General features: G+C 36.5%; 1 protein-coding gene across 8 annotated transcripts in view; it reads right to left on the bottom strand.

The window, feature by feature from the left end:
• WAC (WW domain containing adaptor with coiled-coil) overlaps positions 1–15,952 on the bottom strand; it is an 87,284-nt gene that overhangs the window by 27,166 nt on the left and 44,166 nt on the right. For all 8 annotated transcript variants that reach the window (XM_049626939.1, XM_049626945.1, XM_049626944.1 and 5 more), the window contains exons 4-6: positions 10,274–10,380; positions 4,494–4,609; positions 3,814–3,926 (exon numbers count right to left, since the gene is read on the bottom strand). In XM_049626939.1, the coding sequence (XP_049482896.1) occupies positions 3,814–3,926; positions 4,494–4,609; positions 10,274–10,380 (336 nt within the window). The remainder of the gene's footprint in view (positions 1–3,813; positions 3,927–4,493; positions 4,610–10,273; positions 10,381–15,952) is intronic.

Raw genomic sequence — 15,952 nt, 5'->3', positions numbered from 1 at the left:
AGCTAACTAGTGGTCTCTAAAGTAGTTTGTGCTAGGGCTTAAATGACCTTATTTTGGGATGGCTGAATTTATGATGTACTGTGCTTTCAAAACATAAATCAGTTCATATTTTTAATAATGCTAATAATACCATTTAGTTATAAACTCAAGTTATAGATAATTCTACCTGAAAATACAAAGCCTACATCTGGCAGCACAGTCAGAAAATTCTACTCGCTATTTACCAGTTCTATTAAAAACATCTCCTTCCGATTTAAAGTCACAAAAATATTGAAACCTCAGAAATATTCTACTTCCAAAAAAGAGTACAAGGAAAATTTCAACAATCATGATAACAAAATTTGGATTTATCAAAAATTCTATAGCCAAAATTCTAATAGTCTAATTTATAACTAAAAAATTAAGCAACTTTCAAGTAGAGAAACATCTTAAGATTCAAGTACATATGCAATGATAACATTACCAAAGGATGCCCTCCCTGTTGAATATTTTAGTTTTTTTCCAATTCGTGGTTCCTCTGAGTCTAGAGATCAAGACAGTGCAAAGAAGGAAGTATACTGAAACTACAAGTCAGTTTCCAAATCTTCAGTGCACAACTCCTACGTGTTATGCTAAACAACATGTACTGGGAACTGCCAAAAAAACCTTCAGTTGTACGAAAACACAGTCTTTTGACTTAATAAATGAAATTCAATGTTATAAGTTACACACATATTAACCTTAGCAAAAAAAAAAAAAAAAAAAGAAATGAACACACAGATTGAGCTATCAGAGCAGAATACAAACATCTGTTGCATGATATTAACTCATCATTAAACCATCAACTTGCATGCAGCACATGAAACTTAAGAAATTTTGTTCTAGAATGTCTTCCTGGGAAGAATACCGCTACAATAGAAACTTTTCGGGACTGATAAAACAAATAACACCATGCCCAATTCCCCCTAATCATGTCACTTGATTACCAAGAACTTTTTTTTCCTGGACACCAACAAAAGTCCCTTTCAGTTCTGTATGACTGGAGTCAAAGTACAACAAGCAAATGCATTCAGATGAAAATTAAAGCTGATACTTCTTCACTTCTAAGCTTTAGGGAAAAAAATGGCAGCAGGATTACAGGAGCTAAGGAAGTAGCAGCTGCAACAACTTTCTATTATTCACAATTCTAGACAAAACACAGTTAACGCAATGACTCTGCTTGCACACCCCCCACAACAAAGACATTTGGCAAATGTCTGCAGACATTTTTGGTTGTCACGACTGGGGAGAGAGGAGGTGTGCTACTGGTACCCAGCAAGTAGAGGCCAGGCACAGTATACAGGTATGGAGGACGGCGTCCCACAACAAAGAATCTCCCAAGCCAAAATGTCATCGGTGCTACTGTTGAGAAACCCCAAATTAAGGTTTCTCTAAGCACAGAGCAATCATTCTATGAGGCACAGATTAAAGACAATGAAAACCTAGCAGCAATAATGTCAAATTAAAAATTTTATCCAGAAAGTTTTCAATGTCAAGTTCTGGATAACATTATTTGCTATAGTGCAAAAAACAAATCTATTTTCTACCTTGATGTCTTTACATATAAAACCTTTCAATCTTGCCCCGCCTCGCCCCACACATTTTATCGGCATTTATGAACTACAAAGCTTTAGGCCTTATCCTATATGAACACCAATGCACTGGACATATGGGAAAGTTGCCAACATTTTTTGGATAGACCAAGTTAAGCACTGAAATGGCATAATGACTTCATTACTACCACACCTAAGTACAAATCAGTTGATCAATTAAGGAAAAATAAAAGGAGAAAGTCAAGGTTTTTCTCAAACATTACTTAAAACTGAAAAGGTGTGACTCATGACTCTATTTCAACACAAAGTCAGACCTACTGACTCATCATTTGCACTTCGAGGAATTTGGCTGAGGAAGTAATAATAGGAATTGCAGCACTGTTGACATTAGGAAAAGGCAAAAAACCACCTAAGTATCTTATTTATATACGAGGGCACAACCAAAAATGGAAAACCATGCAGCCAATTTAACACATATGGATTTATAAACCGACAAAGAAACATTTCCTTGAAATACTAATTAACAAAAGAAAAGACTAAAAGCAGTAACATATCATCTCATATATACACACACACACACACACACACACACACACACACATATATATGTAGTTTTTATAAACATTTGTAAGCATATAGAAAAAAAGTATAACCCCAAATGTTCCTGGCTGACGGAATTTAAAACTGACCCCTCTAATTTTTTAACAATAAACATGCCTCACTTGTGAAGTTATGAAAAAAAGGAAAAAACTATTTCATCTTTGAAAGAAAAAGATGCACACAATTTAAAAACTGATTTTATTTCCTTAAAGGTGGTTTATTAAAAAGACAAAAAAAATAACATTTTCACTTCCATCATTATTTGCATCAGATCTTTAACTACTTCTCTCATGTACTCTACCCTCAAGGGAGGAAAAGAGACTTAACTGATAAGAGTATTTTGTTTTGGAAAGAATAAAGCAGACACACTACGCTCTGTTTTCCTATCCGGGAACCATGAGCCACTGAGAGGCCTGTCCCAATACCTTAATAAAGTTATTATTTTTACACCCATGTGCCACTCCTTCTCCATACCTCCTAATATCCCTTTTTCTGCAGTTTGTTCGGAAGGCCCATAAGCAGGGTGCTATTTTTTTTTAACCTGGAAAGAAAACCCTTTATCTCATTTTTGATTGTTTGCCAGAAGTCAGTTACTTAAGGTAGTAAGTGAAATGGACCTAGAACCCAAGCCTTCTGTCTCAAAATAGTTTTAATTTTACTTCAGTACTTTAAGTCATTGTTTTCTGAGAATTAAGTACAATTTCACGAATATAAAAAAATTAAATGTTCCAAGGAATGTAAATTAAACATTCAGTGCTGAAGAACTGTTAACTATCTGTTTCACCTTAAAGTTTTTCCCATCAAAAAATCAGCATCCTCTGCTGAGACCAAACACATCCCCTACATAAGTTACAGGAGGAAGATTCAAATGCTTAAGTCCAAGAATTTCCAGAACACATCTTTTTAAGATTCTTCTCAAAATTTCAAATTTGACAAAGAGCCTAAAAATTCTACAGTGGCATTTAAATTCTATTCCAGGCAAGGGAAGCCACTGGGAATAGACTACCACTAGTAAAAAGCTTCAAATTCAAACTCAATTTGAATTAAGAAATAAAAGTATAGGACTCATACTGTCCCACTTAGACATAATCTGACCTCAAAAAATATTAAGGTATGCCCACATTATGGAGACGTTATACAGATCTAGGATTATGACAAAATCAGTATCCAGCTATGAGGATAAAAAAGTTACTCCCTGATAAACACAAAGCACCGATATTTGGATGTCACGATCTGTGTGTGGCCACAAATCAATAATTAGATGGAAACACTGAGTTTTGGAAGGGATTTCACTGTCCAGTTTAATAGGACACAATTCAGGAAAGGTGAAAAAACACAAAACTCCTGCCTTAAAAAGCAGTCAGTCCACATTATGAAATTTTATTTCTCACCAATTCGGCTGCATTATAGCCATTATGAGGAGTGATGAATACATAGATGTACTATTCCTCTGTGCACCCTTTTTCTTTTCAGCAATCAAAATGGTGGAGGTTAAGGGGACAGATCTGACATAAAAGAAACCCTGTATGTTACTATTATTTTAGTTTACATATGTAAACAGTTATGCATACAGAGATAAATACATGATCTACAGGAGTGAATCAAACATTATACTGTTGCAAAGAAAATAATTAATACTTACTTCCACTGGCAAACCCACTAGTGGCTGTTGCTTGCATCACCTCCCTTCTGTAATCCCTATCTTTTGGGAAGCTATTAACTGCCATCTTGTTTGCTTCTTTTTGTCTCTGTTCTCTAAAAATAAAACATGGATAAACCCATAAAAATAATATCAAGTACAATGAGTTTACATGTGCCACTTCTCAACAAATGGTCAAAACAAAATGGTATATGGAAAATAAAAGAACTGAACACAGCCATACTATCAAGTGGTGTGGAAGATGAGAGAGACATAGCTAACAGAACATTAATGTTTCTCAGTGATGGCAATATTATAGCAATTATTTATATGCCATTAACCCTACAACCAAAACTCTCCAATATTAATTCTACATATATGAAGGAAACATATTATCCTTTAAGAATTATAAAGATCTCTATTACAAATTATAAGACACATAAATATAGGATGATATAAAATTATAATTAAATATACTGTTTACAAAGTCCTTGGGGACAGCTGCTTATCTGTCCAAGTTATTTTTTTTTTATTTTAAGAGAAATTATAGAAAACACAATGGGCCAACTCCTACAACTAAAGAGGAGAACGAGGAGTTTCACTATAAGAAATCTAAACTCAGAATGTTCTAAGATATTAACTTGTAGAATCAAGAAGAAATATTTTTCAATAAGAGCAAATACCTTTCAAGCCACTCTTTTGGTTTTTCCCATTGTGAAACTTCTGTTCGACAATTGTAGTAGTATTTTTTCCCAGAAGAGCTAATATGCTCAGACCAGTCATCTGCAGAATCATAAGGCTTAAAAATACATTTTTACAAGTTAGAAAATGTTAATGCTAATCAATCAATATCAAGAATGCCAAAGGTTTTCAAAGCATATATATGGAAAAAGACTATAAAACAAAGGGATCTTGATCTAGAATGTAATTCTCTGTATATATATATCTTAGGAGACCTTGGTCTACTGAAAACCATCAAAAATAACAATAGAAAATCCTATAAAATTAAACAGATTACATTAGATTAGGCACAGAATAAGAAATGCAAAATTAACACATCTTGACTGTAGAAAAGCATTACAAAAAGTTCCCCATTATTGTAATTTTAATTGCTGAAATCCAGTCACACGGCAGCGGGAGGGAGAGTGTTTTAGAAAACCCACTCAACTGACTGATTTGATGACAGGACAGTGCAGCAGTTCTAAACTCATTATGGCACAACAGTACTCACATACAATGTAAGAGAGAACACCCTGCCTATATTAACTTACTTAGTGGAAAAAAAAAAAGGCACAAAATTAAAAAAAGAAATGTAAACACAGCCTTGTGCTATAAATTTGTTTCACCTTCAAAATCCATGAGATGGGCCAAGTGTTAGCTAAACCTTGTCTAATACACAGGGTCAGCAGCATCACTCATTTCCCTGTAACAAAAACCAGCCTTTCAAAAATTCTCACATTCTCTAGGTATTTTATAGATACTGTTAAATTATAAAGAAATTAGAAAAGTCTGAAAGGAGGCCCCATTTCCATGGAACTGATCTCAAAAAGTATGAAGTCTAAGTGCCTGCACTGGCCCCAGGAAATCGGATAGGTTTCCAAGTGTACTTCTAGATGAAGTTGACTATTTTCTCAAAGGAGCTTTGAGATCAAAATGAAACAATGTCATACTCTGGTAGTCCACACTTCTTCTGGGGTCACCGGTGTAAAGTGAACAATTTTAAAGCTTGAGGAACAAACTCTCATGCCCTGCTTTAATTTCACCAAGTAGGAAATAAGCCTAGAGAACGAACTTACAAGTTGTCCATAGGTCACAAAACTAATTGTGACAGAAAAAAGGGTCAACACCTATGTTTCTGGATGCCCATTATTTCCACCAAATCAACTCCAATTCTAAATAGGTCACAATAATTTTGAGGGTAGATGAAAAAATATTGCAGATTCTGCCACATTTATGCTCTTGGGAGTATGCTCCCCAAAAATGAAGCTACTGGAAATCACCCATGTGCCTCCAAACTTCTGATACCAGTGGGAAGTTAACTCTCAATCCTTCTAGTTTCCAGAAGTAGCCTACAAGTACCAAGCTGCAGGAACCCAACCATGGGAGATTGAATGCAGAGCAGATGTGAAGTTCTAGGTATCTTCTATTGAGACAAGTGTCAAAGAGATAATTCGATTCTATTTTTTTGTTTTGTAGTTATTTTTCATAAAAACATTACATACGCTAACATATAAAGGGTTTACAATTGACCAATTTAAAAATTATTTTTCATATTTATCAAGTTTTAATTTTTAATATGGCAAATACTGATAGAAGATAAACAAAAAACAAAGCCTCTCAAAACTCATGAATGTAGAAAGATCTTGAGAAAGAATGAAAACAACTGCTCTTAACGAATACTACTAAACAGTTAGTACTCCATAGGCACCATCTGTTCTCCAATTCAAAATGTCTTTTACCTCTTACGCAAACACTGCTTTTCTCTTTTTAAAAAAGCATATCCCTTTCTACTGTCTTTCTTGGAATACAGAATCCCACTACTTCTTGCCCAAGTGAGACCATGGGAAAGAAATGGTTAATCTTGCAATTAACCTACGAATGGTTATTAAGGAACAGTTCACTGAACAACAGCATCGAAGATAGCATTTACTGTAACAAAGAATTTCATGGAGTCCTAAGAATTCTCTGATAAATTTCTAGTTTTTAAAAAATTAAGCTGTGGGGCGCCTGGTTGGCCCGTCGGTTAAGCATCCGACTTCAGCTCAGGTCATGATCTCACGGTCCGTGAGTTCGAGCCCCGCGTTGGGCTCTGTGCTGACAGCTCAGAGCCTGGAGCCTGTTTCGGATTCTGTGTCTCCCCTCCCCTGTTCATGTTCTGTCTCTCTCTGTCTCAAAAATAAATAAAAACGTTAAAAAAAAAATTTTTTTTTAAATTAAGATGAGTATCTTTGGGCAAGGCTGATTACAGAAACTAGATCCTGAGGGCCTCGAACTGAAAAGCTCCAAAATATGCAGAAGATACTTAAGCCATAACAGTAGAGCTGATATATAAATGCAAAGTCATCTAGGACTGAATTCAAACTAGGACTGAATCCCTAGCAAATCAAAATTGGTGGACAGGCAGAAGGGAAGATACCAATTATGTATTTAAATGGGAATAATTTTTTTCCTAAATGAAGCAATTTAGAGGCCTCTTAAAAATCACAAATACGCGTAACTAATCTAAAATAATCTACATGAGGTAAATCCTATTATGATTTAGATCAGGAAGGAGGACGCATTCAAAAAGCTTTTCCTAGTTACCATGGGCTCGGTTCTGTGTTAAACCACAATAAATGTTCATCATCACAGGACATGTGAGCATCTTAATCTAATACTGAAAAAATAAGACTTCAATTTGATTTTCAACAGTTTATAAATATAAATCACCCAACAATAAAATGTCTTTGTAGATAACTAAATAAGATTTTCAAAGACAGATTTAAAACGTGAAAACTTCGAAGAGAAAAAAGAACTACTTTTTTAAAAAGTTATTCCATATCGTGTTGACCTAAGTTACCTAATATTCATCTTTTCTTCCATTATGAAAATACTAAAAACTAATTTTATGTTTTATTTTCTACTCAAAAGCTTCCATTAGAAGTGATTTGAAGAGAAAGTCAGTTTACAACTAAGTAACATGCAGAAGTTTGAAAAGCTAACTTCTCAGGTAAGATTAAATTTATACTTTATAAAACATGTGTCATGCCCACTGGGTACATTATAATAAAAAAGACACCTGCTTGGAGATTAATTATATACCTATAGTTGAAATTTACCAAAAGGGAAATCCTGATTCTGAAAACATGTAACACTTAATTCATTCCATTTCAGTAGTCTTCAGCATCCACCCACATAATGAAATCCCCTAACATGATTTGGGTTGATGAAACTTCTCTGACTGCTCATTGTCATCTTGGAAATCAAAATAACCAGAATGAGTTTTCCTTGAATAAAGATTCTGTTTAAACTAATGTCCACATGGCCTGCCACAATAACTGTCAGCAAGTACCAAATCAGAATTGTGAGTGATAAATGGAACTTTAAGTTATTGCTTGTTACTTTGTAAATTAATGGAGCCATTTTCCACAAAAAAGATTCATCCTAAAATCCTGACTATACACCTTAATGGAAATGACTCCTCACAAGTAGTTTGGTAGACACCGCTTAAGATTTACCAAGCTGTTGTCTCAGTCTCGACACCATGCTCCTAAATTGTTTTTTTTTTTTTTTTAACGTTTATTTATTTTTGACAGAGACAGAGCATGAGCGGGCGAGGGGCAGAGAGAGAGGGAGACACAGAATCCGAAGCAGGCTCCAGGTTCCGAGCTGTCAGCACAGAGCCTGACGCAGGGCTCGAACTCACGAGCTGTGAGATCATGACCTGAGCTGAAGTCGGATGGCTCAACTGACTGAGCCACCCAGGCACCCCAACACCAACACTTCTATGCTGTTCTGTAATACTGCAAATTACATTCTATTTCGTCACCTGGCTTCCCGTTAGATTCTGCCAACAGTAGGCACTGGAACAGGACTGAAAGGCAGGAGAAAGGAGAAGCCTAGCAGCCACAGCTGGCTCCAGTTTCTGGCTCCCTGCTGTCTGAAACCAGAACTAGCTTCATACCACTGAGGTTCTAGCCAGATCTCTGCAGGACTCCTCCTCTAAACTACTAGCTTCTAATAACCACAACGTCTTCTTACTGTACTCTGGCCCTAATGGTGATTACTATAGATGCAATAGCCGAATGTTCCTTTTTGTTTCTTCAGTCCTCAAAAGCATGCAGTATCTGCTTAATCCTATATATAAAATTCTTTGCACTATTAAATTTTCTGTGCTGAAATATCCAGTATTGTTTTGTTCTCCTACCTGGACCCTGACTAATACAATATTTAAAACCATTCTAAATCTACCTTTATGAAAATACTACCATTTATGTTTCGACTTTCTGCAGAAATATACTATCCACACTGCTTCAACAAGGGACAAGAAATAATCAATCCCAAGCACCTTTCAATGCTGATTAAGTCATGATGATCACCAAAGCAAAATCTGTTGGATTCAACCTCCACTTCTATAGTCTTCTAGTTGTTCTTTCCTTCCTAGATTTTCCAAGGTACTACCGGATAGAATTTTGTAAATTGCAAGTATGAGGTTACCTCACCAATTCTATGCTTCAATAGCTCTCCACTGCCTTTCTATAAAATTCATATTCCTTGGTAAGATGTATTATTTTTTTGTGATCTGGCTCCCACTCACATCTGTAACCTGAACTCTTGCCATTCTTTCACACTATCAAATCCTTGCCGTTCTCCAGATACACTGGGCTATCTCACACTTCACTGTCTTTGTAGATGCTGTTCCCTTTGCATAGCACACAAATTCCAGACCTCTTCAACTGGCTAAGTTCTATTCAATCTGCTCAGTAGTGTTACTTGTACTTTAATATCTTACTCTCATCCAAGCTGGGAGTTCTCCTTCTGAGTGCTCCCAAAGCAACTTTAACTCACACTGTTTAAAAAAAAATTTTTTTTAAGGTTTATTCATTTCTCAGAGACAGAGAGAGACAGACTGTGAGCAGGGGAGGGGCAGAGAGAGAGGGAGACACAGAATCCAAAGCAGGCTCCAGGCTCTGAGCTGTCCACACAGAGCCTGTTGCGGGACCCGAACTCACAGACTGCGAGATCACGACCTGAGCCGAAGTCGGACGCCCAACCGACTGAGCCACCCAGGCACCCCTAACGCACACTGTTTTAACTGTTCACTCTTCAGTTTTCACCACAGGTCCAAAAGTTCCTTTAGGATGGGCCACATTTTCTTAGTACTATATAGCTACAACCTAGCATATGCTTGGCAACTTTTGTAAAATGGACTTGTTACAACTTTCATTTAAACCCTGACTTTAAAAAACACAAGCTGAGTTATTATTACTTCAGTTTAGAAATATCTAAAATTCCTGACTTAAATTCCCTTGAGGACAGGAATCTTCACATCACTAGTGTTTAGTACAGTGTGTAACCCAGGAGATGCTCTTAACAGATGTTGTAAGATGTGTACATATTATAGAAGGAGAACAAGCTCAAGTTAAACCACTTTAGGTAAGTATAGAAGTTTCATAATCTACAGATCTTTATATCTCAGATATTGCAACGGTAGATTTTGCTCTGTACAGTAAAAAAGTGAAGAAATATCAAAATGGTGTCTCCCAAGTATTCTCAATTCTACTAAAAGGTAAGCTCATTACTTCAAATACATTTTTAAAAAGGTCAACATTTACTTAAAAAAAAAAAAGACATTAGATTTAACAACAACAACAACAACAACAACAGACTTGGTTGAAGGGGTGGAGAGTGGAGGTGGGTAGGGCAATAAATGAAACAAACAGAAAAAACCCAAAACCAAAAGTGAGCATGTTTATATACTTACTGTGTCTGAAGTTTTGCTTGGATTATTGCTTGGATTAGAAGAATGTGAATTTGAACTATGAAGAGCACTGTGGTTGTGTGAATTTTCTTGTGGAGAGTAACTGGTCCCTTAAAAGAAATAAAGAGCAAAGTGAATTATAAATCGTATTTCATGTTTAATTTCAACTGGTTTCTACCATACTACAGATCACCGTGTAACCCTAAATCATTTTACATAAGCATCAGGAATATATACATATTCATACTTCTTGCAATATTAAGCATTTGTGAGCCAACTAAAGATATGGCTTGAAGAGCATGTATCTTACATGGCTGACAGCCTAAGGAAAAATGTTAACTATATTTAGATGAGCAAAACCTAATCTACATCATTTCTGGCAACTTGTTTTTGTTTTTTGTTTTTTAAATAAGTTATATTAGGGAAAGACAGAAACACAACCACACATAAAGAAAAAAGTCACAAAATTTCAAGCGATACACAACTAAAAGTCACAAATATCCAATATGTTTTTGCAATTATTTTTAAATTTCTTTTTAAAAATATTTTTGAACATTTACGTATTACTGAGAGAGTACACGCACAAGTGGAGGGAGGGGCAGAGAGAGGGAGGGGCAGAGAGAGGGAGAAGCAGGCTTCACACTGTGAGCACAGAGCCAGATGTGGGGATGTAGGGCTCAAATTCAAGAACCGCAAGATCATGACCTGAGCCGAAATCAAGAGTCAGATGCTTAACTGACAAGCCGCCCAGGCGCCCCTATTTTTCAATTTCTTAAATAGCTCCTACAACTTTATTTTAAAGAGTTCTGCCAATTTTTTAACTAAAACAATATCAAGAAAACTAAATCTTAGGGAAAGTACTTCCCTTTCAAGATGGTGAAATGTTATCAAGTCCCCTAATAACAGGACCAACTCTACCTAAGAATGGTTTTTAAAGTAATTCATAAGTTTTATGAATAAACCACACATCTCAGAGACCATCAGAGATAAGTGTTCACGGTCTTAAAAAAAAAAAAAAAAAAAAAAAAAAAAAAAAGAGGGGCACCGGCCGGGGTGGCTCAGTCAGTTAAGCGTCCAACTTCGGCTCAGGTTATGATCTCATGAGTCATGAGTTCTAGCCCTGCGTTGGGCTCTGTGCTGACAGCTCAGAGCCTGGAAGTGCTTCGGATTCTGTGTCTCCCCCTCTCTCTGCCTCTCCCCTCTTGCTCTCACTCTCAAACATAAATAAATAGTAAAAACAAAACAAAACAAAACAAAAAAAACCAACAACAACAAATTTTAAAGCCAAGGTATAAAAACATAGACTTGTAAAAATGCTGGTAAGGATATGAAAAGGCTCATCATAAAAGTCTAATTGCTAGTATTTCAAATTTCATTCCACATGTTTATTTTTCAGCAACAAGGTACCATAATTCAACTTTTGTTAAAAAAAAAAAAGAAAAAAAAAAAGAAAAACAACTACACTGTCAATGGTATGGAGGGTACCCTATAATGAACAAAAAAGTGGGAAGAGTAATTTAAATGGATGACTGGTCTAGGAATTAGCACTTAGAACCAGAGTTGTTATTAGTAGAAATAATTAAGAATTAACTATATCAGCAGAGGAAACTAGGTGGATAAGAAAGTGAACTGGGGACAGAAGGGGACTATAAAGTTTTAAGATACCCAAGTGGAAGTGGTCAGCAGATCTACACAGAACCAGGAATTCAGAAGGGGATCTGGAAGTCTCCTCCATTAGAAGTGAAAGGTAGGAGACTCTAACTTTACCTTGCATGATAATATAAACAAGCACTATGAGCTTGGAATGAAGTAAGAATATGGCAAGAGCAAAGGCAATGACCAACACTTAACCTTGGATAAGGGCCAGTTTGCAAGGGATGCCAGAAGCAGATCCAAAGACCCAAAAAAGCTAGTGAAGTGACAAAAGAGGGTTACTTAAGAACCTGGCAAAACGGAGGTGGTATAACAGGAAATTTCTCAACAAGGCTACTGCTTGATGACTTCTTCATCTACTTGTTTTTAATTTTTTTCTTGCTGTATGGCATGTGTTTATATAAAACACCCTAAACTTTAATACAGTTGGCTAAACATTCTTCAATAAACAACATAAAACACAATCAAGACGAAATCAGTCAAGATTAATTCAGTGTGCAGAAAAGTTACAGAGCCGGGCTAAGACTGCTATCCTTAGAAAAGCCTGCTTACACAGTTGGCCTTTGGCTCACATGTGGGAACCTAGATTTCTGGAGAGTTCCCACAACAGCTGACAGTTGCTCACTGGCTCTAAGCTGTTTGTGCATGCAATATGGTTTATGCTTAACATATGCTTTCCTATTGGGAATCCAGATTTTTGGTACGTGCTAGGGAGAGGTGCCTATGTAACGACAAGCCAAATCCAGTAAAAATCTTGGGTACTAATTCTCTAATAAGCCTCCCGTGTGGTCAACATTTCACATGTATTGTCACAATTCACTGCTGAAGGAATGAAGAAGTAGGTCTTGTCTGACTCTACTGGAAGAAGACTCTTGGAGGCCCACACCTGGTCTCCTCCAGGCTTTACTCTGCATATCTTTTCCCTTAGCTGACTATGCTTTGTATCTTTTCACGATAATAGGTCACAGCCAGGGTAGTAATTACACACTGGGTCCTGTGAGCCTCTTAGACAATCACCAAGTCCCAACACACTCAGTTACAAAGAAAAGGCAATACTCCCAGGTTTTTAAGAAAACCAGATCTATGCCAAAATTTGCACTCTTTACAGCTCTTATTTTAAAGTCAGGTTTACAAATAAAAAGCAGAATAATACACACTTGGAATGTCATATTTATACATCCCTAGTAGAGATTCCCATTGAAATTTCCAAAGGTATGTTGAAAATAAAGAAAATCAAGGCCAATTTTAAAGACTGAAAAGAATCCTAGAATAATCCTTTAAGAAGCCAGTGTTAGATGCCCTGACGTTTACTTGTATTTATTCGTAAGCAAGAGAATCTATGCTTAAATCTATAAAATAAAAGACCCAAATTAAAGATTTGTTGAAAAGACATGCTAAGTGAAGTACTCTATAAACGTTAAGGTATATTTGGAGTGCCTGCGTGGCTCAGCTGGTTAAGCATCTGACTTGGTTTCAGCTCAGGTCAGGATCTCACGGTTTCCTGGGTTTTGTGAATGCGAGCCCTGTCTGGCTCCACCGTGACAGCGCTGAGCCTGCTTGGGATGCTCTCTCTCACCCTGTCTCTGTCCCTCCCCCACCTGTGCTATCTCAGTCTCTCTCAAAATAAACAAACTTCAAAAAAACAAACATAAGCTATATTAGGAATGAGGTCTACTGACTGAGCCTCCCATGAGGTTAAAATCCATGAATCTACTCCACTTTAATGTTATTCTTACTATCAACAAAAATTCAAAAATTGACAACCACCCAATTAGCTAAGCTCTTGCCTCTGAAGAAACAGTGTACTTTCCACAAGTCTGACACAGATGGTATCAGAGAGCTTTCAGGCCTGATGTATGTGTTTTCAGAGGGCATAACATAATCGCCAAAAACGCCAAGTACAGAGGCACACCAGTCTAAGACTTGAGAGAGAAGAGAAAACTGAATCAGCTGTTAAGAGAGAAGGCACTTTCAGAGACAGGAGCTTTTTCAATAGGGATTAGAGTCTACATCCTGTGAAACAGATTTATCTAGACCACTTAGCAAAACAACTGAAACTTAGAAGTGAGAAGCAAGATTAAGACACAGATATTTTAGTAAGAGACTAAAAATAAACTGACATTCTTAAACAGAATTCAAAACTAAGTAAAAGAGGTTTTTATAAAAAGCATGATATGATATGGTAGGCGATAAATCCGTACATTCTAGCCAGAAGGGTGTGCTTAAGAACTTAAGGCAGGGCAGATTTGCTTCTGAATAACATGATTATATTAAGTTAAAACTAACTCTCTATAATAAAAGCTACAATTTATATTATCTTCTAATGCAGTTTTGGGGGGTATGCCATTTGAGTCTTCATTTCTCCACGTAGTTCTTTCCAAACTGAAGTAACACCCAAGTAGAAAAGTATAGTGATGATACACACCCAGCATCAGAGTTAATGGGGATGGTGGTTATGATTTTCAGAGCTACATTTGCCATACCTATACAAAAAGTGCTACATCACAAAATTCTTCTAAATCTTTTATCTTAAAAATTCACATGAATTTTTGTATACTGCCCTACAATGAGTTTGTGTGTTTCAGAGTAAGAACACAAGTTTTCCGTTGTTTTTTAATGTGTATTTGTTTTTGAAGGAGAGCGAGCAAGCAAGCAGGGAAGGTACACAGAAAGGGGGACAGAGGATGCGATGTCGGCTCCACACTGACAGCAGAGCCCAATGCAGGGTTTGAACGCATGAACCAAGCTGAAGTCGGACAGTCAACCGACAGAGCCACCTAGGTTCCCCAGAACACAAATTTTTATTAGTAGGTTGCAGAGTCTAAGACTGAGAGAAAAAATAAGTGATTTGTGGATGACAATATATCCAAAGATGCATAAACCTTGAACTCAGAATTTTAATACTATATCCAGTGACTATTCAAGTGCACAAAGGAAGATTATATGCTGGTGAGGAAAAAAATGCGTATACACATACACACACATATATATAATAATTAATATAATATATAAATATATATATAAAGCCGGTTAAAGACAGTCTCACGGATGCTGTCTGGCCCAGGAAAATAATAGAAGCAAAAGCTGTTTATATGGTCTGGTACCCTTTATGGTCTCTGTATATTTAAAAACAAAATTTCTTTAACGTTTATTTATTTTTGAGAGAGACAGAGTGTGAATGGAGGAGGGGCAGAGAGAGGGGGAGACACAGAATCTGAAGCAGGCTCCAGGCTCTGAACTGACAGCACAGAGCCCGATGAGGGGCTCGAACTCACCATCAGTGAAATCATGACCTGAGCTGAAGTCAGATGCTTAACCAACTGAGACACCCAGGCTCCCCAATGCTCTCTGTATATTACCAAAAAAGGGCTCACTACTTAAAAAATCTGAGAAAGGTAGATTTATGGATAAGCGGGATAAAATCGACTTTAAATGACAGCGTTAAAAAATTAAAAGTGAGGACTGGTGAAGCAAGTCTTAAAGACCTCTAAGAAAAGGATATTACTGAGATTTAGGTTTAAAGGTAGGGTGGGGAGTGGAATAAAGGGGTTATAGGTCTATGCTTAACCAAAGGCAGAAATGAAACAGAGATGTACCAACATGATTAGATGCTAATGTCAGACTAGAATCCAGGTATCAGCAAAATACAACCTGCTGGATGTAAGTTTTCATCAATAGTTTTATCAGAACACAGTGAGAGCCAACCATTTAAGTATTACCTATGGCTACTGTTTCTCTTTTAATTGTAACAATGACTGTGAGACCTACAATACTAAAATATTGCTAGATTGGGCTTTAATCTAAGATAAAGTAGCGGCGCCTGCGTAGAGGAAAAACAGCAGGTATAAACTTCTATATGATCAAACAAGGCTGGGAAATGCAACCAGCTTTTCAAAAAGTGAAACAACAGTTTTCATTCTACTCAGGGATAAATATCACAGCATTTGTATCCTTATTCAGAACAACCGTTATCAGATCCTCAGACTTAGAAATTAAGTCTTAATGCCTTCAACAAATAACTGGAATGGG

The sequence above is a fragment of the Panthera uncia genome, chromosome B4 (assembly GCF_023721935.1).
Source record: "Panthera uncia isolate 11264 chromosome B4, Puncia_PCG_1.0, whole genome shotgun sequence".
In the NCBI taxonomy this organism is placed as follows: domain Eukaryota; kingdom Metazoa; phylum Chordata; class Mammalia; order Carnivora; family Felidae; genus Panthera; species Panthera uncia.
This window is presented reverse-complemented; position numbering and strand designations above follow the sequence as displayed.